This window comes from Motacilla alba, chromosome 1A, assembly GCF_015832195.1.
Source record: "Motacilla alba alba isolate MOTALB_02 chromosome 1A, Motacilla_alba_V1.0_pri, whole genome shotgun sequence".
NCBI lineage: Eukaryota > Metazoa > Chordata > Aves > Passeriformes > Motacillidae > Motacilla > Motacilla alba.
In genome coordinates, this window is record NC_052031.1 from 9,001,422 (window position 1) to 9,026,230 (window position 24,809).

The 24,809-nt window shown below is 37.6% G+C and overlaps 1 protein-coding gene across 5 annotated transcripts in view; it reads left to right on the forward strand.

The window, feature by feature from the left end:
* The window catches only part of SEMA3A (semaphorin 3A), a 322,842-nt gene that overhangs the window by 214,343 nt on the left and 83,690 nt on the right, over positions 1 to 24,809 (forward strand). For all 5 annotated transcript variants that reach the window (XM_038153363.1, XM_038153364.1, XM_038153362.1 and 2 more), the window contains one exon: positions 10,123 to 10,242. In XM_038153363.1, the coding sequence (XP_038009291.1) occupies positions 10,123 to 10,242 (120 nt within the window). The remainder of the gene's footprint in view (positions 1 to 10,122; positions 10,243 to 24,809) is intronic.

Below are 24,809 nucleotides of genomic sequence, written 5' to 3' on the forward strand. Positions count from 1 at the left end.
TTTTTTTTTTTCTTAAATTTGCTTCATGCTATGTCTATTTTCTTTTTGATTATCTATTGTTTCAATAAAAGTTAATTTTAAAATTAAGGATAGGTTTGCTCTGAAAAAGCACATATCACAGTTCCTATATATGCAAGATGTAGTCACTATAGAACTTAATTTAGGCCACTAAATTTTTTCTGTAGTTCTCTTGCTTACATATATCACAATTACGTCTACTAAATTTCTCCCTGCTGCACAGAAGTTAAAATATTATCTTTTTTTCTTCTGTAGCAGTTCAGAGAACTAAAGGGAAAGTTATTTAAATAACCTTTAAATAATATGCTATTTTTTCTCTTACTTTTTTTGATTATTTATTCTTCTTCTGACTGAATAGTGGAATCTCTGTTATTTGAAATAATCTAATTATCTCTTATTCCTTTAGGTAATTCCTTTTGGATTGACATTTTCCAAAGACTTTCGGTTACTATACATGCATCATAAATATATATATATATATATATATAGACAGAGAAAAAAAAAAAAACCACCAAAACTATTCAACAAATTCACATTTCAGCAATTTCACTTGGGTGCCAAATTTTTACTGAGTGAGAATTTTAAGCTTCTGTCACTTAAGGTTTCTCTGGTTCAGCATCTCTCTGTGGTGTCAAGGCAGTTTAATATCCCCACAGAAATTTCCAGCTTACCACAGTAAGACACGTGCAACCTCCTAGAGTAGCTTACATAGTGTATTTATTTACAGTCATACACACTGCTAAGCAACTGCCCCTTGGAGATGCCACAGCCTTTTGCTTCATTTCAACACTTCATGGCTTCACCTTCACTTTCAACACACAAGTTTGGAGTGTACTTATCTGAGGTGGCTGTGAGTGGAAGTCATTAGAGGATATGTCTGTACTGTGCTAAGGAAAGAAAAAAAAAAAAAAAAGAAAAAGGCAAGCTGACTGATCAGAAACCTCAGTACCTTACGTGCCTGTAACAGGCTTGGTAACCCGTTTGTCTGAAATACTCCACCCAATTAGCAGGTGTTGATCCAATTCGGAAAGGAGGGGTGTAATCTGATTTCTCCAGGAGACAGGTGATTACTCCACCCAGATGGACGAGATAGATGAGAGAGACTCCTTAGATCTAGGCTGTGGTTGCAACTTCAATTGCTGCTGGGCTTGGTGAGACTGCCTGAGCTGAAACCCAACATTATTGTTCATTTCTTTGCTAATAAAGCTGTGCTCATATTGTGGGGCAAGTTTACTCCATAGAACAAAAGAGATTTTTAAAAGTTATGGTCAGAAAATAACTGGCTTCTGCTTGACCTCAAAGCTTCCCAATATTCTGAGTTATTTCTAAAATACTCTTCTGTTCCTTAAATAAATTTATCCTGTATTGTAGGAAGTACATACTGCTGAAAAACATAACAATTCAAAATAAAAGAAGCTTGCTAGAACTTATGGAAAGGTTTCACGTGCAACAGTCATTCTGCGCCTGCAAAACCCAAAAATCCACTTATTTGCTGGACTGCATCCACAGAGGACTTTGGGTTGTCTTGTTAACTGTGCATTAACCAGATGTAAAAAAATATGACATAGTCATTAAATCAGGTATTCTGTGCTGAAGCCTTTTCTTGGCATCCCTCTAGCTGTTCACAGGTCTGGAAAATTTATTATATGCATCTTCTGAACAAAAATTTCAGGGCTTGATCCATGTCTTGTAGTTTGAACATACTGAATGCAGAAAAAGTTGTAAAAATTTTACTTCCAAAGATCACTGGGTCAAATGGTTAGTGCTAATGACAAAGGTTTAGAGGTCTGATGTGTCAAGGGAGGCATCTACAAAGCATGGCTTCTAATGACTTCTTTTAATGGCTTCTGGATTAAGATTGGTTTCAGGATGGACCCTAGGGAATATCCTACCCAGCTCAGGTACCTCAATGCTCAGCTTTGCTGGTGACCCCTGGGCCAAATGACCAAAAACCAGTGGTGACCCAGATTTGCAGGTGGGTAGGTAGAGAGGCAGGGAGACATTTTGTGTTTTGCCTTCACTTTGACAAAGGCAGAACCAGAGAAGCTTTCCATCTGCTGTACAAGTGTGCTGACAGTACAACTGTTTGCTAATATGGCTTGCAGTTTTGCAGTTTTGTGGCTTGAAGGAATCAGGATATATCTGCCTTTTTTTTTTTTTTTTTTGCTGGCTTTTTTAATCATCTGCTTTCTTCTCTTTTCTTGTCTCAATGCTTTAATGGTTTAAATTCATGCAGACATCCTGCAACTTGAGTAAATTATACACTTTAAATATTCTCAAGAACTCTTGTCATATCAAAAAATCAGACAGATAACAGGCATAACTTACTTGGAAAGATAACTGGGAGCACAGTGTATATCTGTACACAAGTATACATCTGAACTACGCAACCAAAAATTTTGTCTTATCAGCCCTCATCAGTCTGAAGTTTCTCAGAGCATATCTTGTCAGCAGAGGAAAATTTAGGTATGAAACTAATCAATGGTTCCTGTGCAGTGCTGGCAGTGGTTGCTATGCCTATGAGTACAGTCATTTATGACATCTCCAGAGGAGTCAGATCCCCCAAATCACAATACTATAAAAAATCCTCTAGATCACAGCCCTGCATTAAGGGCCACTGAATTAAGGGATCTAGGGATCTGTCAGCTTTGAAAAATTAGGTGTAATCTCGGTATGTATTGGAGTTGTGTGTGTGTGTGTGTGTGTGCGTGTGTGTGATGAAAGGCACTCTGCTTGTAAGGCTTTGAAAAATGGGGGATGTAACTATGCAGAAGTAAGTTAATAGAGATAGAGACCCCTTTCTGTAACACAGACCCCAATACTTCAACTGCTCGACTTGCTTCACTCAGCACTGCAGACTAGCTTTTTCAGAGGGTAGGAATATAAAACATTGATCCTGCTAATTGCAAGGAACAATAATGACAAAAAGGGAATGTAAATGATGGTATTGATCCCAGCTGCAGGGGATACACAGTCATAAATCACAGTTTTCAAATGTTTTCATGCCAGCTGTCCTCCCCCACTCTAAAATCATGCACCTGCCTATACAGGTTCAGCTGGAAGGTTTGGAAGGTTATCTCATGGAGTACAGGTGCCAGGCAGGATTTCCCCACCCATTAGGGCCTGCACACAGCTCCCAGCACTTGGGGACTTTCCTGTTCTTGCCAGCATTACCACAATAGCTTTGCAGCACTGTTGCCAGCCAGCTTACTCCAATAAAATAAAAATTTAAAAGACCATTTCATTTTAACAGGACTCTAATAATTTGCTTTTTTCACTGCTTATTCTGGGCCTGTTTAAGCCAACTGTGCACTTGGACCAGTATTATTCCAAATGTTACTGTAATAAAAAGAGGGACACAGCAATAATTTTAAAATAATGGTCCTGCGTTTTACAAAATCTAGCACCCAAACAAGAGGAGCTGTGAAAGCACACATGATGCAGAGCTCACCCTGAGAGGCCTCCTCACCCATGCTTACTGACATGTTGAAGTCTTTCCCAGGTCTAGCTGAGAATCAGTCCATGATCTGTGCACATGGCAGTCACACGTATATTTATTGCACTAACACTTCAGAAATATTGTCCTTGAAACAATACTGCTCCATACTGAAAAAGATATCTGCCAGTACTGACTGAAGTGATGGCAGTCAGCAGTAGCCCACCAGCAAAAGAGAAGTTAAAAAGCTCCCTGATAAGTTCAGAATATCTTTCAGCAGTGTGATAAATTTGAATTACAGCAGTAATATCAGGGATTACTTATTCTCCATGGATAGCCCTGACCTCATCACTTGAAAATTCAACTAATGGGACAGAAGAAGGAAGAAAAAAGTAAACATAATAATTAACCTCATGCATGGGACTTTATATGAAAGCTGTCCATCCATTTTGATTTAAGACAAAATACATATTTATTTTGCTTGTCCAGCTGTTAGATGATAGTTCAAAATCCTCTTGTCCATCCAGTTCAGACAAAATCTTACGATATTTTAATCACTTGGCTATGTGGGAAGACTGATATAAAGGAAAAATGTATTACTGGGTCTGATGCTTATCTGGATTAAATCAGCAGAAAACTGTTGAAACTAATGATACTATAAAGGATCATTTAGCCTTCTACTTATTGCCCTGCATAATCTGGCCATTTGCATTTGCTGCAATATCTGAGAAGCATTATGTACATCACTATTGGTTTAAAAAAAATGAAACCACTTTCTTAAAGTAAGGAGAAAAATCTGGATATTAGTTAGTCACAGGGACTTATCCTTCAACTTAAAAAGATGTCGTTAAAAACTCTGTGCTGCATTAGTAATCCAGATTGAAGGACGTAACTTCCAGGCTTCTGGAGAAGAGATAATTACTGGAAACTCATAAAATCCACCTAAATTCTGTTTTAATTTTCATACGCAGAGCAGATGTTTTGACAGATGGATGGACTTTATTTTTGTAACTGTCCGGGAAAAGTCTGCATAACACAGCCTAATCAGTGTTACATATCTTTACTGTTTGTTTTTCAATCTTTCTGCATTTGGCTCCTATTCTTTTGGTTGCAGACATTTTCTTTGTAATTTATTTTTTCAGGCTAATCTCTCTCTGCATAAGCCTTTCTATCAACTCGATATATAAATATTAAAAAACTCTTAAAAATAAATCTGCATGTTTGGTTTGTAAGTCAGATACATTGATCTTCATATGCCTCTCTGGAAAACCTAGTTAACACTTTATCTCCTCTTCAAGACAGACCCTCTGCCCTTATAGCTGCTATAGAATTTGGAATCAAAATTTTGAGTTCACATACCTGTCCAGACCCACTGGACCTCTTTGACTTTAATTCACACTCTGAATGTAATTGACAGTCTAATAATTTCTTTACTTGTTTTACAGGTAAGACTTTAGCCCAGGAGAATTTGCAGCTGAGGTAGTGCTGTGGCTGTGTTACCTTAGTATGATGCAAACTCTTTTAGCCATTTTCATTTCAATAAACCATCAGTGTGGAACTGAGGATCTGAACCCCACAACTTCCTCAGTCTAGCCTAGAGAAAGTTTAAAAAGGTTTATGGTACCTGAAGTTCAATCCTTTTTCTCACTCAGGAATGCCCCAGTGAACTTCTGGGGCACGCTCCCTCAGGTGGCCAAACGTACCTGTAACTCCCAGATTCAAGGTAGAATGGCTTCAGTTGGATACCCTGGTGCACTTATGCACCAAACTAACCCCAGGAAACCTGTGGGAGCTGCTTGGGCTTTGGTGAAGGTTATGGTCCACATTCCTTCAAACAAAGAAACAAACTAGATTGTGCCTGAGGTTTGTGGTGACTGCTTCAGCTACTGCACGTCACCATCTCTGGCCATCCTTTGTAGGTTATTGGCAATCATGCCATCACAACTGTTTGCAGACACAGATCCAGCAGATCCAGTCATATACCTGAAAAAGTAGCTGTCTAAAGAAGTTCTCTGTGTCAGAAAAGAGAGGAAGACCTTGCAGGCTGTGCTAGAAGGTCTCAGATGTGATGGATTTAGTTTCTTGGATTTTAAGATAGCAGCGCTTCTGCACAAGGCCAAAGCCAGAACCTACAGCTCTTGTGGAAACCTTGGAGCATTTATTGAAATATAAATGAAGATTATTCCTGGGGTAGGTAGATAAATGAATGGGTATTTTTGAGGACTGCAATAACTCCCACATGATGTACCTAATTTTCCCTTTGAATATCTACTTCAAACATTCTGTGCCATATGCAAGCACTCATGCTTTCTGCTCTATGTATGTGTATATATAAACTCAAGCTTTAGGGCATAAACCAGTGTTTAGCTTCATATAGACAAGAAAGGTTTCCTAATATTAAGCTACTCACTATAATGAACAAGATTATTAGGAGCAAGATTTTATAATAATTCACTGTGATGATCCCAGTGCTCCTCTTCTTTAACATTTATTTTCATAACCCATCCAAGTAATACTTTCCTGCCTACAGAGAACTTTTCAAACCTTGCATTAATTTGTATTCACATTATTAGGCTAAAAGTATTTAAACTCCCACAACACTCTGGTCTTGGGTTTGGAAAAAAACTTATTTCCACATGGAAAAGAATTTTTTTAGTCTGGTTTTCTTTCTTCATCTGTTTTACTTGACAAAGGGCAATATCCAAAGAGTATGGATGTGTCCAGAATATATCCAGAATATATTTCCTTTGAACAACATCCCTTTCTTGGGGAAAATAAAAATGGATACAAAAGCACTGGGTGGCTGGACTCACATGCAGGCACAGTGTTGAACTTCCCTGAGAATTTGTTCCTTACAACTTCTGCCTCTAGGTTGCTTCTCTTTCTCTGGTGGGTGCTTTCTCCTGTCTGCTGTATTTTGTGAGACACTACATGCCTTTTGTTGCCTTTGTCTCCCTTCCAGTGCCTTAGACTCTGCAGTCATGCAGTGAAATGCCTCGTCCTGCTGGCTCAGACCTCCACACCAACAATACAGCGCTAGCCTGGGGGTCTGGCAGGGGGAGACACTGATGCCAAGTGGGGCAAGCCCAGCTGGAGACACCCAAGTCATTCCAGGCCTCCAGCCAAGGGGGCTGGGGAGCTGCTTTGTGGTTGAGTTGACGTAGCCCCAGTGTCGAGACCAGCAGAGCTGCCTGCCAGGTTTCACAAGCAATGGGGCCTGAATGCCACTGAAGTTGTCCTGGGAGAATGGGAATGGGAGTCAGTCACCCAAGTCTCACAAGGTGGCAGACCCAAACTGAATTCAGTGCACACACACTTTCCCTGACACCTTCTTTGTCATACTCATGTGCTGAGATTTAGAGTCTCTGCAAGTCATTCAAAGCTGTTAAAGTTGGTTTATTACAGGTTTGTGAGAAGCTTTTTTTGTCCCAGAGTCACATAAACCAGGAAAACCCAATATTCACCAAAGCAAACTCTTGCTAAGTTCAGAATATCAAAGGACCAGATACGACATTTCCACACATAATGGTGTACCTGTGCAGCTGTGCTTGAGCACAGTTAGACAAAGGAAGGAGTCTGAGATGGAAATCAATGTGCCTCTTGCTATTGTTCCAGGGAGAATAGCACCGTCTCCCAGGCAGGGCAGAAACTTCACTTTGAACTTCCTGAGTTGACAAGGGCTTAAATCAGAACTGTAACTTTACTTTGATGTCATTTATTGTAGTTTAATACCCCTCTTTATTTATTTTTTTACTACCATGTAAAATATATAAAGAAACCTAATCTGGTAGAGAGGTGTATGAGAATTTACTGAATAGACCTTAATGGTTCCTTTATGCAGCTATAAAACAGAGGGGAGCTACAAGAGCAGTTTGAACTGGACTAGGAACTTTAAATGTTATATTAATTTATTTGTCATAGTCAAAGGTTTATTGCTGTAGGTATTTACCTTCCCCATTATTTAACTAGGTTGTGTATTTCTCAGACATCTAAGGTAGAAAACACCCTGTACCAGGAATTAGGAGAGCTTGAAAAGAAGGTTGAATAAACTAGATCTGCTTTTGGAAATACGTTGTAAATTTGAAGTCACTGGGCTGGTATTTAGTCATTGACACTGCTGTCAATCCTGAACACTGGATGTTCAAACATGGCTGCAGTAGGGTTAATCCACCTTCTTCCACAGGCTGATCTGGAATAATTCAGTGAAGGTGATGATAGAACTTTTTTTAATTTCATCTGCAGAAATCAAAGAAGACTGCTGCCCCTAATCTAAGTAGGGTTTTTCCATCCCACCTTTACAGCATTAGTTATCTAATACCTTCTTGCTGTGTGTTACAGATAAGCTGAATGGCCTCAGTGGGTTGGAGGATAACTCCAAGGCTGTGTGTTCAGTCCCCTTGTGGGCCATTCACTGAGGGGCTGGACTTGATGATCCTTGTGGGTCCCTTCCAACTCAGAATATTCTGTGATTATGTGATTCTGAGTGCATATACAGTCACAGGTGGTGTGTTGCTGTAAATCAGAATAATTCCTCTGAAATCAGCACAATTTATTCACACTGGCTGTAAGTCCAGCCCATCTACTCACAGCATTTTGTCTGTGGCCACCAGCCTCTAACACTTCATGTTCTTCAGGCAGGTAATTTTAACAGCTTTAGTAAAGGGTAGTAATAGACCGTAAAGACATTTTTAATATCATGATGCATTAAACTGATGAGGCAAAGCACTGTCCTAGAGAAACAATGTTGTGTTTATATCAGGCCAGAAACAACTCTTAAGTGAGAAATTTCTGATTTATTTAATAATGCACACACATCATTGCTCAGTTTTAAATTATATGGAGTCAAAGTCAGATGCTCCATCTGAAACACAGAATGTCAAAATTCAAGAAAGGATCTATTTCAATTTTGTTAATGTTACATGAATTTAGGGTATTTGCCCATTTTACTCTTGTAGGTATTGAATTTTTAATACATTTTCATGGGTTTTCCATATTTCTTTTACTTAAAACAGCAAAGAATAACAGCATTAATAAAAATATAGAAACATATTTTTTTATGATTAATGCCCAGTATTTGCTTAGGACTCTACCATATGACAGTGGAAAGCAGTCAGTGGATAAACATAAATATAATAAATGTATGCTCATGCTTATACTTATGTGTGGGAAGAATAAGAATGGACCAGAAATTCTGTGTATTTTCATTAAGAAAGGTCAGAATGGAAAGAATTAAGAGTAACATTGATCTCTATTTCTTTCAATTTCCTGTTGGATTACCTTAACTATCTCTATGTTTTCTCTTCCATCTCAGTTAAAAAGATAACAGCAGTAAGTCAGGTCTGCAGTGAGATCGTGGATGCTTTTCATAGTGCTCTTTTTAATACATTGCCATTATCTGTTAGGCAAATATACAATAAAATTGTAAGAGCAATGCCATTCCATGCCAGTCCTTTGTGTTAGGCAGGGAATCAGTGTTTCATCTGTGTAAGTTCATTGCTTCTCCCTGTGGAGGCCTAAGGCATGCCTCAAACTGCACATGCATTTTCCTGGCAGAGCCTTTATTTTGTGTTTGGAGTATCTGGTTTAATTAGCAAGTGAGTTACAGAGAGGGAGGATGCCAGTCAAGGAGATTTCTGTGGGTGCAGTAGCTCAGGTGGTGTTTCCGTGGGCCCTCGTCTACTTGGAAAGGTAGAGTTGAGCAGTGTATCAAAAGTCATCAAATACACAGAGAAAATTTTTCCTCATCTTCCTCACAGACTTTACCAGAAATACTTAATTTCATTGTTCTCATTTTCCTTCTGTTTGAAGTCCATTTTTTTCAATTGTGTCAGCAGACCGACTTGAAGGCATTGACATATTTCTTTTCTATATTAGACCAGATTGAAATAAAAATGTTAAACAAATGGAAAAAAGTTGTCATCCTGACAACTATCCATTTTAATAACTTTAGGCATTAATAATGACAGTTTTGTTAACAGGTAACAGATAATGTTTGTACTAGGGACTTTTAGTGATGCTATTAAGATTTTATTTGCTGAGAACTAAAATAACTCATGATGGATAATTTACATAGGAAGAAAATACAAAGTCCAAGTCTTGAAAGCTTGTATTCTAGGGGTTGTAAATGACTGTATGGAAGTTTAACATATGTATTCATATGTGTAAAACTGGCCTGTAGGTACAGGCAGTGGGGGTGAGGCAGCGTTCATATGATTGTTAAAAATGCTATATCAATGACTTGGTTTTCATCAACTCCTTCCATCTGGCCCATTTGTCTTCTAATTGTTACTTAATTGATTACAAGCAAGCAGTTGGTCCATTTTTCTTCATTATTTTGTTCTGACACATTTCTATAAATGGGTTTTGTCTTACAAACACAGCAATAGCATAAATTACAAAGATGAAGCATGTCTGAAACAAAAACTAAGATTTTTTTTCTGTAATCTTTTCTTTGGGGTTGGATGCTTTTATAAATAGCAACCAAAGATATTTAAATGAGAAATTAAATCAGGCTATTTATTAAATGCTTAGCAGTAAACAATCTTATGAACAGCATGAAATGATCACTTTACAAATCTGTTCATTCAGCCATATATCTCTAAGACAGAAGAGCTCAGAATCACTGAATTAACTCTATGAATATTTTTTTCTTCTTCTTTTCTTTGCAGAGAGAATGTGCTAATTTCATCAAGGTGCTTAAGGCTTACAACCAAACCCACCTGTACGCTTGTGGAACAGGGGCTTTTCATCCAGTCTGCACCTATATTGAAGTTGGAAGCCATCCTGAGGTAAACTATCTTAAAACAATATTTTTCTTTTTTCTCTTTTTAATCTTTATTGGTGTTTAGCCATGATCTCTTCCTGCCAAAATGCATTCTCACTAGTTTCTGTGGCTTGGGAAGCAGATCTGGTAAGACCTGCTCCTGAATCAGGTGCTGACGTGCTGATTGATAAATCACAGCAATATCTCTAACTTTTCTGCTGTGCACAGCATCTCTTCCCCTAGGGGCTTAAATAAGTATAAGTAAGCCCATTCTACCTGGCTCGTGAGGTTAAAAAGCACTAGTTTTTTGTAATTGAGACAAATAGTGAGTATAAGAGGGGTAGTTCAGCCACTGTGTTTATTCTGGGCCCAGCACTGTTTTTGTTTTCCTCCCAGTCAGTACAGTTTGACACCACCTCAGCTTTCTCCCAGCTGAGAATTAAAATAGTGTCACATCTTCATAAATCCCCCTTCTCAGGTTTGTCCTAACATACTGGCAGTTTTTGTATGTCACCTAGGTTTGGATTCCTTAGTTTATTTTGTGAAAAATAAATCACTCTCTTTTTGCCCATTTCTTTAATCTCTTGCTGATTTTTGCTTAGAATTACAGAATTCTTGCAGTAGCTCTTGTACCATTTTCTCAGTGGTCATCGTAACTAAATAAGCGGGATCTTCCCTGGTAAAAAGCAGAATCACTCAAAGGAAGCAATGGGACTAGGCTGGTTTTCTTGGCTGAAGATTTGACTGGAATGTCTCTGTGTTGCCCTTCAATACTTTTTCTCTCCAGAGCAGCCTATCTCTTATTTTTCTGTTGAGTATGTAATATAAATTAGTCTCTTTTACTGTGTTTGCTGTCTGGCTTACATGAGTATTGCTCAATGGACTGTTTCAGTTTAGCAGTCAGACTTCTGATGTGCTTTCAGCATTTGCGGATGTGTTTTAGTAGTTAATCCATAATTGTCTCACTTGTAGCTTCTGTAATCTTCAAAAAAAACCAGCTCTTTCAAGTTACCTTATGCTTTTGCAATTCAGGTTTGCAGATTTCCTTGAAAATAAAGACATTATTGTTGAATGAATGATGACTATTTCTTCTCATAGAAAAATTAACAGAGCCTTTGAGTGCTGACTTCATAGTCTGGGAACTATTTTTCCCTACGAAAATGTCTTTTGATATTTTAAACATAAATCTTTAACATGCCTTAAAAACAAGGTTGTGAAGGGATAAGGGAGCTACAGAGCAGAAAGGGTTTTGTTCATATTCTTTAATGCTTTATTACAATGCATTCTTGGCAATTAGTGATTGTCTCTTGACCACACACAGTATGTCATTGCTTACTGCATTAAACAGATTCTCTGCTTCCTGAGATCCATTTGGGAATTGGTAGTCATATTAATTAACTCTAGTTCCGTAAGATGTGTGTCAATCAATCCTTGGCTATCTGCCAAGGGAATCTATCTGCACAGAGATAGCTCGTATGAGGTCATTTACTTCTACATTTGGCTGTTTTATTGCTGTACCATAAAACTAACACACACTTTATCAAGGATTTATAGAAAGGATGATCAGAGATGAGAGGCCAGATCTAACCTTGGTTTAACATTCTGGGTTTTTAAAGTCTTGAATCAGTGATGTGTTTGGCCCTGGAGTGAAAGAGGAGTCTTGTTTTAGCTTTCTTTTAGCAGCCCCTAATTATAAAGAAAATTTTTTTTTTTTTTTTTTTTTGGGGGCGGGGAAGGTTTGGTTTGTTTTTTCATTTTTTGGTTTTTTTTTCATTTATGCAGTAAGTTTGTAAGTCTCCTTTAACCTGAATCATTCTCATGACCCTCGGTTTCATCTTCGCAAATGAGGGAAATCAGGAGTGTGTTTATCTGAATTGCTTTGGATACCATTGGTTTTTGTTTTCTTTTTCATGCTTAAAATATGAGTGAAATCATCTTCACCTGTCCTTCCGGTGGCACGAGTTTCTGTGTCCTCTGAATAGTTGTGCAGGAGGGTTTACTTCTTTCTCAGGTCAGGTATGCCCATGTGGAGAGAAAGTGAGGCAGACAGGATGCAGTGTACCCACCTCTTGGGCTATGACAAATCTAACAGTCAGCCTGGGTTCTGTCCCTTGAAAGGGTGAAAATCAGATGAATAAATGAATTTAGTAGATCTGCAGGGAAAAATAATCTGTTCTTTCTGTCATCTAGAGTCTGCTCCTTCTTCTCCCATACTACCTAGCCAGGAATTTCAAATGTGCTTCTTCCGTGGGAGATGAGGAAGAGGAGGGTGCTTGATTGACAGCAGCTATTAGAGACATCATGAATGAGGGGGATACAATCGTAACCTCTGCACCCCTGCACACTGCATCTGTGAGAGCCAGATGGTTTATGTTCCCATGTCAGACAGCAGCACTGGACGTGTCAAAGGGCCATTGCTTCCGTATCATGTAGAGTTTATACCTCCCTAGCATACTAAAGAAGGTAATAGTATAAGTAGAGACGAACAGTTGATTATGAGTTAAAAATTGCCATCTAAAAAGTACTTCCTGAAGATTTCATTTCTGCCACAACACTTGTGGAAAATTAACTGGTTTCACCATCTGCTTATTTATTTTTCAAGCACTTACAAAGGTGAATGTGAATTGATTAGGGGAATAGTCGGGGAATGTACCTACTCTCTAGTATGACTGCTTGTTTATCTGAGCTCTGAATGTAACCCACCTGCCTGAATCCAAAGAGGAAATCAGTTTGTGCCAAACTGGAGAGGGTGGAGAAGTAAAATTTAAAGAAAAGAGTGACAAGTGATAGAGGAGACTCTGGAAGCAATTGGAGTAGGCTGCAGGAGGCTGGAACATGGTACAATTTTTGTGACTGAAGAAAGGAAATAAATTACTTTGTGTGACTGTCATAAAGTAATGGGAATATGAATTGTTATATCTGTTGAATATGTCTTTGATATGAAGCAGCATATCACAGCCCCATTCCATACCTGAAGAAAATTATTTCTGATGATAGAACTAGACAGGTTTAATTGAGTCTGATGAAGTACAGTATCAGAAGTAATAATAAAAAGCTAAAAGGATATGAACGGCATGCTGTGCATCTGATTAAAAATGATGTGCACAAATGTATACAACCTAATATGTTGTGAATTACACCGCAGTCTGAGGAGTAAAGCAGACTAATCTTTGCTTAAATCCATTCCAGATGTGTAAGCTGAATAACCACAGTATTTAGAGGGAAGAATAAAGTTAATGTTTCAATAGGCTTTAAGCACGTAAGCCATGAGGAAGCAGGAAAGAACATATTTAGAGAGAACGTAGTGTGTGGATATGCAGAAAATACCTGAGGGCAGCCAAATGTAAAGCCTGATATCATCCATTTTATGTGCATGAGTTTAGGGGAGATGACCTAACGCAGACACCTACACAACCTTCAGGGATCTGGCGTTAGGCAATATGTGGCATTCTGTCCTTATAATGCAATATAATACAAGAAACCAATTACCAGACAAAGCAAGAAAGTGATTAGTAAAGCTGTGTTTTGCACCCACTGACTTCTGAGGAAACAGGGCTGGATGTGGAGGAGTGTTGTACTTAACGGTTGCAAAATTAAACAAGTCAGATCTGTGCTGGAAAGGAACAAATCCAACTGCAGGGAGACACAGAGGTGCATTAAACCCCCTAGAAAATCACAACAGGATGCAGAATACACCTGCCTATGCATGCCTGAGCAGGGGGAAGGAGCCCTGCTCCCTTTCCCCGGGGCTCCCTTTGGGGTAGTTTGAGTGAACCAGCAGGGAACAGTCCTGTTTCAGTAAGAACAGGATTTTCCATTTACTTAACCCTTACATACAGGTGGAGGTGTACAGAATGCCCTATAGTACTTTTTTTTTTTTTTTTAATGCTCAGACAGGCATTGCAAGAGCTTTACAAAATTGTTTGCCAGATCCTCAGCAGGAATACATTAGGGTTTCTTCAGAAGAGGTAAATCACTAAGTGCTGTCTGAAGAACTAAACCAGCTTCTTTTATTGTCTCCTAATTCCAAATTTCTTGTCATTGTCCAACAGATTAAAACTCATTTTTAACTGCATGAACTTAAAAGATCTGGGATTACTTTACTTGCAGGTTATTTCTGAATCAATAAAGAAGGTTTAAATTCAGTATAGATTTATGATGTACATAAAACATTAAGTTATTGCATATGAATTTATATAATGCTACCACCTGTAACATATTTACTTTTTCCGGACTCTGTGTATTTTAAAAATCTTTGGTTCGACTCATAAAATTTTGCTGAAATATACTTTCCACTCTTTTTTATCCCTTCTTTTCTTCATATTAGAAAGAGGTCCAGAGTGCATTTCCTAAGTAATGGACATCTTGTTCTGACACATTTATGCATCTATCAGTTTGTCTGTCTGTATATATTGTATATATAGTATCAATGGAAGAGCATTTTTTCCCTGAAAGAATGGCTTTGAAGAAAACACACTAATTGAAGGATCAATGCTACTGCTGGTACTAAACATAGTGTGTTGATCTAATGCAAAAAATCAGAATGAAACATTGATTTCAGTAGTAGTAGATGTGTCATAAATTAGCCTAATTCCATTGAAGACAGCAGACCTGTGTCAGTTTACGTCAGTCAAGATTCTGAGCTGTGGTTTTTAAGTGAAACATTAGAGCAAATGGTTTTTTAAGTTAAAAATCACCTGAGGCTAGTTTTCTTTCCATCTAATTAACTATAGCTTTATATGGTATTTATATGCTTATATAGAGAAAGTATGAAGGAAAAGGATACTGTTAAAGGATTATTCTCATTTGAGTTTGAACTGTTATGTGTGACGTACTCATTCTAAGCATCACTATAATTACAGAGAAATTCCATTAAAAGATGTTCTGGTTTACAGACTGCAATAGACTTCTTTGGTTCACAGGTGCCTTAACGTTTCAAACTTCCAGATATCCTGTTACTATAGTACAGGAAAACAAAACTGAAGAGACAGAAGACACAGTGTAAGTGGCTTTTAGAGCACTTCTTTCCATTGCATGAGTAGTTTTACCACAGAGAAAAAGAAAATACTTCTTAGATCTTTAAAGACTGATGTGTTGTAAAAAGCTGAGAAGAGATTTCTGCCATAGAGGGAAATCTCAGGCACTAGAACATTTTATTTGTACTGGTATTCTTGTCTGTGGAGAATGGCAGGAAACAGGATAATCAGTGCTAGGCACACATCTGTCCAGGCACCTCACAGCATTAGCATCCAAAATCACAAAACAAAGGGGCTGGATTCCTCTGGAGGTGATGAGACTGTAAACCATCACTTCTGCTGCTCCACATGACATTGATTTCCAGTCCCTTAGGCTGCCCTGTGTGAAAGTGCTTCATAAAAAATCAGGCTCTTCACACATGTACAGTTTACCTCCACTTGTTAAAAAAGAATAAATCTTGTCATAGCTATCACCCTCCTAGCCTATTCTAAGTATATAGTTTTATATACAGTTATATGTAGCTATATATAGCATATAATTTTTTTTTCCAAGTCATAATTCGTTATGGCATTGTTTGGGAAGGGATGTGATGTGTTAACTTTTCAATGACCAAATTTAACATTTACAAGAGGAAAAGGGCAGAGAACATGACAGTCCTTTCTCATATGACAATCTAAGTGAATCAGTAGTTCTGGTAAGGTCTGACAAATATTTCAGTAAGGAAACCAGGATGTGTTGCTGGAAGCTCTCCATGTTTTTAAGCACCATCATGCAGACTGCACATTTTTTACAGGCTGAGTGCTACATCCCAGAATGGCACTTCTTGTTACATTGCATTATCATGTGATAAAGTTACGGAAGTAGGAGGTCACTGTAAAGAAGTAACTCGATTCCCATTTAAAAGACTTTTTGAAAAACTCCATAAACCCCTTTGTAAACAAATATTAATCAGGTTCATGGTTAAATGCTATTATTTATGAAGGCCTGTCTTTGAATACACTGCAGATCTCCTTTGACTTTGGCTGTATTTTGAACACTTGCTTTGCTAAAAGAGAAATTAAACCAGGAAAACTCAGATTTTTCAAAACTTCATCCTGTCATCCCCAAGCAAAATATATTTCCAATAAACATTTATATCCAGAGCAGATCCTTTAAAGTAGGACTATTAGGCTTTATGCGATAATTTAGCTGTCGGAATAGTTTAATTTATGAAGTAAACTTCTCTCAACTGAATAGCACACGTGGTAGCAATGGCTGACATCTTTCCTACCCCTCACTGTTGGGAAAGTCTACGCAGCTGCAGTGCATATTTCATCCTCAGCAAAGTGGAACACTAAAACCAAAAATTTTGAATTTTTTTTCCCCCAAGTATCTTATTTTGTCAAGATAAGAATCTATTTCCTAATAAAATGATAATCCATACTAAAATGTTAATGTAAAACACAATGAAAATATGATAAATTAAATATGTAGTCACTGTTTTTTATCCTGGTATATTCAATTAAGGAGGATGTGCCTTTTTGACAGCTGAATGCTTGACAACTAGCTGATCCTTTTGACCCTTCATTTTTCTATTTAAAAGTGTATTTGTAAGAATAGGGATATTCCAAATCATAAGTATGCAAAGGATGTGGCTCAGTATCTTAAAATTCACATGCGGTACAAATACCATTTTTAGAAGTAAGTATTTAGTGAAGGGGTCATGCTGTAATCACTGACAGGAAATATGAACATTGTAGGTTTTCAGCTGTCATTTAATGCATCCAGTCCTGCCCTTGCATATTTCATAATTACACCTAAGTAATTTGGAATATATTTATGTCTAAAGTGACAAAGTCAGTAATTATGTCTGCGTCTCACCCTGAGATTTACAGGTTGAACATTTACATGCAGGAAATGAAATCAAGTTTTAAACTAACACAAGTGAGAACAGTGTGGTGGCTATTTTATTTCTTCACCTTTATTCCTCAGACTGTTTGACTGAGGGTAAAATGAAAGCATGGTTCTTTAGTAAGTCATACTGAGAAGAGGTATAAGATATGATGAGAAACAGAACAAAGACATGGAATTTACAACTGCAAGGGCCATTTGTTGCACAGCAGAAACCACTAATGAAACTCTAATCACTATTCAAGTCTGATCATTTCAGCTATTCAGCAACTAACTTTTGTTTAGGACTTGATAAATATGTCCAAATTGCTATGGCAGACCTCCCAGTTTATTCCTAAGAAACCAAGCCAAACCAAACAAAACTGAAAAAAAAGAACTCCAGAACAATATTAATTTAATATTACTTTATACAGATTTTTAAGGAAAATGTAAGTGGAAGTCCCTCTGCAGGTGATGTTCCAGCATTCTAGAGTTTGGTTTTAATTGAAACAAGTAGAAATCTGAGATGAGGGAGAACTAGTAAGGATATGGTCTGGAGACAGTGTTGGTGTTTCTGCGGATCTGGTCTGATCTCTACAGGTATGCAGTGGCACAAAAAGAAGCTTAGAACTGGCAAGATACTGCATCTTGTCCTGAACTGTTGGAAAAAAACAACTCTAACAAAGTAATTGATAACATAGAATGGTTTTTTTTTTAGGTTTTCCCAATGCAGAAAGGGTCCAGTGTGAGTAATAATTTGAAAAACTATTCAAACTGAAATTCGTACTCCCAGCAGCCTAATGAGAGGAATCTCTGCAGTGGAAAGCTTCCAGTGAGATAACTGAGGAGACCATTGTTCCCTCACCGTACATGGCTTTCGTCCTTGGTGGCTGAGCAGTGCTGGTTGATTACAGTGGAGAGCTGTACACAGTGTGCCACAGCTGAATGGCTTCCATGAATAAGAAACCAAAGCCAGTCAACATATTCATTAGGTTCAAAGAAATAAGTCTCAGTACTGTGGGAAAACTTTTGTTTATGTTGCTGCAGGGGAGAAAAAAAGACTGAGATAGAGAGAGACCTCCATGGAAGTAAATTTGCGGAGTGGAGCGTGCACATGTGCATATGCAGAACCACTGGGTGGACTTTCACTGATACCACATGTGATGTCTTGTTTTGTGAGTCCATGTCTTAAAACCACGGGTAACTTTGGATATGCTCAGATAATGAGTGATTCAAGTTAAAGACCCTCTTAGGATCTGGGTTTAATTTGTTCTTTTAAAGTACGGGGTGTTTTTTCTAGAATTGTCTTCAGTGGAGTTCCCTATGACTTATACTGGGGTAGCTAAAACTGAGGTGCACTTTTCATAGTCACAGGGAAAAAATGCCCTAATTTCTAGCGTTGTTAGAAGGATTACTCAGAACTTTGTGACTACTTTAAGGAAATTAATTTTAGCGATGACTACCAGAGGAGCTGAAAATACACCCACTGTTTGCATTTGGATGTTCATTATTTCTCCTATCAGTCAAAGGATGCTATGATGAATTATTTATTCCTGTAATGTAAATATTCCCACTGACACATGGTTACCTTACTTTACGAGATGATACAGTTTTCCTAATTCATTACAGACATAGATTGCACTTTTAAGAGGTATGGCAATCATATTAAGATGTCTATCCAATTTTCTGGGTGGGAATATTATGTTGGCTCATCAACAGAGCCTATAATGTTTCTAGTAACACAGAAGTTCAGCATTTGGGTCTTGTTAGAGTAACAATTGAAAACATTAACCCAACTTCACAGTCATGCAACATATGCAAAATTTCATCCACACACCTCCTGAAACAAAATACAAGTATGGTCAAATCCTTTGATCTCTTGACCAATGTGGGGAAGAAAAAATAAAATAACAAACCACCATCTGTTGGGAAACCAATGTAATAAAAACAGTGGAAAGCCAGCTTACAGTATAGACTGACTTAATTGAGGAAATGACTTATAAATAGAATTATTTCTTTATTTAGAGGCACAGGAGGAAGCAAAACTGAAAGAAGGAGTTACTGAGTTCAGGTTTGGATAGATGAGCATCAAAGCAGCATTATTCATTGTGGTATTCTTGTCACAAGGGTCCAGTTGACAGGGGCTGACCTTATGAAGAAGAATCATAAATGTGATTTCTGCCACTGAAGGAAGGGACTGCATTATGTTTGTAGCTCAGTACATCTTGTCAAATAATCTTTAAACAGCCAAGGTCACGATGCAGCAGGTTTTAGCTGTGGGTGATGTTCCACATACAGACCACAGTGCTGTGAAATGCTGAACAGCAGACTAGCCAGTTATATTAAATACTCAGACACGAGAATCTAATGAAGGTCTTATTTGTGAACTAATTTCACTGGTCTTTGCCTAAAATTTTATGATAGCTGGCATGCTGTGGAGTGCCTTTCAGGCATTTTTGAAGTCTGTGGGATATATTTAACTCTCAGAGACGTGTGAGTCCGAAAGCACTGCCTTTTCCCACACTTTCAGACCAACCTAATATTCATAGTTTCTACATGTTCACATTATATGAGTTTAATTGTACACTACCATGGTGACTGGCCTGCAGTTAGGCCAAGGAAGGGCCAGGGAGGCTGAGTATGGCCATGGCACAGCCTGCTCAGCAGTGATGGAGAGGTTCATGCCTGATCTCTTCAAAACCTGTTTCTGATGTTGCTTCTGACCACAAGTCTCTCACTGATTCAGAATTCCCAGAAAAGGGGGAATTTCCCCAAAGGAAAAACGAGAACACTCATGGATGTAGAAGCTTTCAAACAGATTCAGGAAATAAAAAGTCACTTTTTACAATGGAAGGCCTCCTTGGTGTGCTTTCAAGTCCCTGAGACATCTCTTTCTTTCATCAGCAGTTTCAGTTGGCATGACAGAAGTGGCTTCTCCACAATGATGAAATATTACCTCTTTTTTAATAAAAAGCAAAGCAACTACAGGTGAAGCTGCTATTTCTGTGCGTAAACAGCAGGACACAGGTATTTTCAGCAGTTGCCTAGAGGAACAGGAAATCATTGTTCTTCTCCTGCTATCTCGACCATCCTCACTTTTATTTACAGACTCATGTTGATATTAAAAAAAAAGCTTTCACAATACTTTCCAGATGCTTCCTTACCTTTAAAAGATTTTACAACTGAGTCTCTTCTCTACCTTGTTATACAAGGACTGTCTTGAATTTCTTGCCATCTAAATTCATTTAAGTCATAAAATTCTGCTACTCCATAGCTCAGTCAGAAAACAGTACTTATTTGACTAGTAGTTAGTACATTCCTTCCTAAGGAAAAAATTACTGAATCATGTAAGAAAGTGAATAAGAATTAATCCCATATATGCCAGACACAGAGGGAAGATGGCTGGAAGAAGAAGGATCTCTGCAAAACAAGAGCAGAAAGAATTTACCCACTGTACACTTTGTAACTTTGCTAAATACCCTTACAAAGTATAAAGAGTATGTTTCTTTGCCAGTATACATACAGCCTTTCATCTTTTTTGCATTGTATGTTTTGCTGGCATAAGATTACACAAATAAACTAACAGTCAGTTATGTCAAGATCTTGAAAGTCTTATAAGAGAAAAAAATCCTTTATCCTACTTAAAACAGTTCTCTTGTGAGTACAGACACCACGTACAGTGATGTATGTTTGATTGCTGCAACGCTACCTCAGAGCAGGAAGAAAATATAGTTTAAGGAACAGGTCATGGCTTAGACAGACACTGTGTTTTGTGCAGGGAAGGAACATGGGACTGTGCACAGAATTATCTAAAAATAACAGATACAAAAGCAGTGTATAGACATAAATAATTATCTCCCTTTTACATTAGTTCATGTATCTTCTGCTGTGAAGAGTTAATCAATTTACTGCTGAAATGCTGTGAGAGATTAAGAATAGTTGTGAAACAGGCAGTGTTTTAAATATTTGTGCTTGTCCCATATGCCTACGGCTTGTGTGATGCTGGAAATCAGACTAAGTGATTGCAGCAACTCTTTCTGTTCTCAAAATCTAAGAATAAATCCACTGGAAGTCCCTTAGAAAAAGAATTGTTTACTTTTCCATTCATGCTGAATTCCTGCTTACATATCTTGTAACAACTTGTTTTCTGTTTGTGGCATTTGGTAAGTCTGGAAATGTGCCGGCTTCTCTTGGAGCTCCTGAGCATGAGCCGTATAGAATCTCTGCATTTCCCTCAAACACCATTCCTGTGAGGGAAGTGTTCTGTGCCCTTCTGTTCCTTCCTTCACCTCTCCCTCGTTCATGTAAGAAAAATAATATAATGAGCATGACCTGACTCAGATGAAAGACATGCCTCTGACTCGTTCATGCCTCTGTGGACTTGGAGTAAATTAGTTTATTTCCTAAGTAACTCATTTCATTGGAAAAGGGTGAGTAACTTTGCAACATTTCTTGGGAACTCACGGAAAGACTAGTTAATGCCTGCTTTTTCTTTCTCTTCAGCTTCTGTGTTACTTGCTGTAGACAATTCACATATGGTTATTTTTATTTTTTTCCCGGAAAAAAACTTTGTTTTTGAAAATATTTTTTTATGTAGCTCAGTGAGTCAGAAAATGTGAGAAACATTTGGATGAAAAAAACAGTCACCATTGGAAAACTTAGCTAAAAAGAAGTATTGTGCAGAATAAATAAATGTTATCATGATGAATTCACGCCTGTTAGAATTGGCGATGAGTTGCTATGTCATCTAATCTATTTTAATTTGTGTATGTTTGCAGTCATCTACAAGTCTGGACTGTCTTCTCACCTGTAGTGATATAAATCACAACTAGTGATTCTTGCAGTGCAGCATTAATTTGCATCTTAATTATTTTAGTTTCAAATATCGCACTGCTAATCGTAACTGTACACACTGTCCATCCCTAAGCAATTTCCTATTTAGATCTCATATCAGCTAGGTCCAGAAGAACTGTCTGTATAATTGTATATAGTTTAGTTAAGAAATGCTTCCTGATTTATGAAAATCTATGTATTCCTCCAAGTTGCAACATGGTCAAACTCAGAGAGATATATTAATAAATGTTTGCAAGTACCTAATCAGATGAGAACACAATACTCTCCATTAATGAAATATGATCCATAATGAATCTTGCATGGGAGTGCTAATAACTACCTTTAGGTTAAAGTGCTCAGATGTCACAGTATAACAAAATCTGTCTTAGATGTGTATCATTATGGCAAGTAATTAAAGGTTACTTAGCTGTTAAATGGTTACCTTGGAGGAATCCTTCAGTAACTCGGCTTCAAACATGCCTTCACAGTGAAATTAAGTAAGTAAATTAAATATCAGCCTTGTAGTAATTATTATATGTGCAGAATATCAGGCATATAAATGTATAATGTTATTGGTCAGAGGACTTGAAGATGTATCCATTTGCTATTAAGCATAAAACAATTTTCATTGTTCTTACATGAAGAATAAAGCTGATACATGTTAAAATGAACAGTGACAAGACTGATGAAGAGAAATGGAATGTCAAAATTATCACAGTGATGTTCCATGTGCTGCCTAAGTGCAAAGCTCAAGTAGCAGCATTCTGATTAGAGAAGTATTAAAATTCACTTGGTCTTTTTCGCACCTCTGCTGCTACACGGAGTTAAAACCTGGTACCAAATGACTTGAGTTTTGCTAACAGCTCGGTCTGACTCATCACAAGGATGCTTTCAGGGATTACTAAGTTACTGCCTTCTTCTGTATTTAATATAAACCACACCAGAAAAGTTGAGCAAGCAGCTTGATGTGGATATAAACATTTTTCGTCACCTCTTAAAGTAGAAATATGACAGGGACCACATCAGTGACAGATTTTGACTTGAAAAATAATTTCATACTATTTTGTAAACTGGCAGTGACAAATACAAATAAAGAAGAACATTCTGCTTTTTTATTCTTTGCTTAAAGAGAAACAATCCACTGGATAAATAGATCTTTCGTCTGAGACCTTTTCGTATGTAAGCAAGAAGATGTAAACTTCAGATCTCTGCTGTCCTCCTGAAACATTGGCTTTGCTCCAGGCAATGACATTATTAACATACCTTAAGTTTACTCTTAAAATGTTTTTCCTAATTATATCTTCTGATGAAACAGAAAAGGAATAAAAAAAGAAATATGTGTTGTGCTACAGAGAACTTTACTCCAACAGCTCAAAAAGTATTAGCAGCAGGAAAGGAAACACGAAGAATTCATGATAGAAATCTGGGGATTTTTCATGTTCTGATTTTTTTTTTTTTTTATGCCAGTGAGATAATTAACAGTGGTGGCACCTTCTAATTGGTGACATGGAAAACTGCTGCACATTTTGGTTGAGGATGACAACAGTCTTAAGAGTTCTTCTCCAGTTCTCAGGCTTCTGCCCAGGGCAAGTCGTTTGGCCTTAATTGGTTTTGCTCTCTGCAATTCAGATTTCTTAAAAGCTAAGGCTTCAGTCATTGTCATATGAAAATGGTCTTGTGTCTCCAGGCCAGAAAGAGTCCCCAGAGAAGGTAACTAGAGGTGGTGGAGCTATTTGTCCTCTAGGTAATTTTTAGATGCCCCTTTGCACACTTATGGGCCAAGCCTACACAAAGTTATCATATGTGAAAAGAAGGTCTTAATACTCAGATTCTCATAGAATTGGTCAGTTCTCTGTGCTGTAGCTTTTCAGATAATACAGATTTTTACCTCTAAGGGACAGTAAAATATACTGATTGATTCAGCCTGGTTCCAAACCTGGAGACAGTTTTTGAAGAAGGATTAGAAAACAAACAGTGTAAGAGAGGAGGGGAATTAGAAGACAAACAGTGTAAGAGAGGAAGATTATCTTCCAGTGAGTTCTTTTGCCCTGAGGTATGAGGGGTGGGGTTTTTTTTTGTTGTTGTGGTTTTGTTGTTTTTTTTTTAAATTACAAACCAGTAAGTGTGTAATCAGAAAAACAAATGGCATTGATTACTTTTTCAAAGCAGTGACTCTGATCATTTTGTCTATACTTCCATCTTGTTTGAAATATGGAACCAGCATAAAACCTGAAAGCATTTGCCATTTGGATGAATCAACATTACTCCGTGTAGCCAGTGTTTATTTACAAGCTTGCAAAGGGTTTCATAAGGGATATTTGTGCACCTACAATACAAACCATGTGTCAAACGGTGGAAAACTGCAGAGCATTAGCACTGGGCTTTTTCCCTTTACTTGATCCAAGTTTCATTTTTTGTTTGGCTGAACATCAATGGTCATGAAGGTGATATATCAACAATAGTCATGGCAGCATATTTAATTTAATTATAGCTGGTTGAGGTTCTTAACTTCATTTACTCTGAATAACAAATTATTTTATTCTGTTTTAACAAATCTTTCTATTTAAGCATTTCATCATATTTTGTTATAAGAAACAGGGATCTCATTTCATTATTTAAGTGTGGAAGTAGTGAAAAAGTAAGTCTTCATCAACTTACTGTTTCTGTACCAAGGGTCTTTTTCTGGAACACTTACTGAAAAAACAATCCCTTGAAGTTTGTAGAGTATAGTCTAGCCCATTAATTTTGATTCCTAAACTAAAAATCTGTGAAACTTACACTGAATTTGAAATATGGAAAGATGGCACCATTTATCATAAAATGGTTTGGGTTGGAAGGGGTCTTAAATATCATCTGGTTCCATCCCCCATGACATGGCACCTTCCATGTTGCTCAGATTCCCATTCAGCCTGG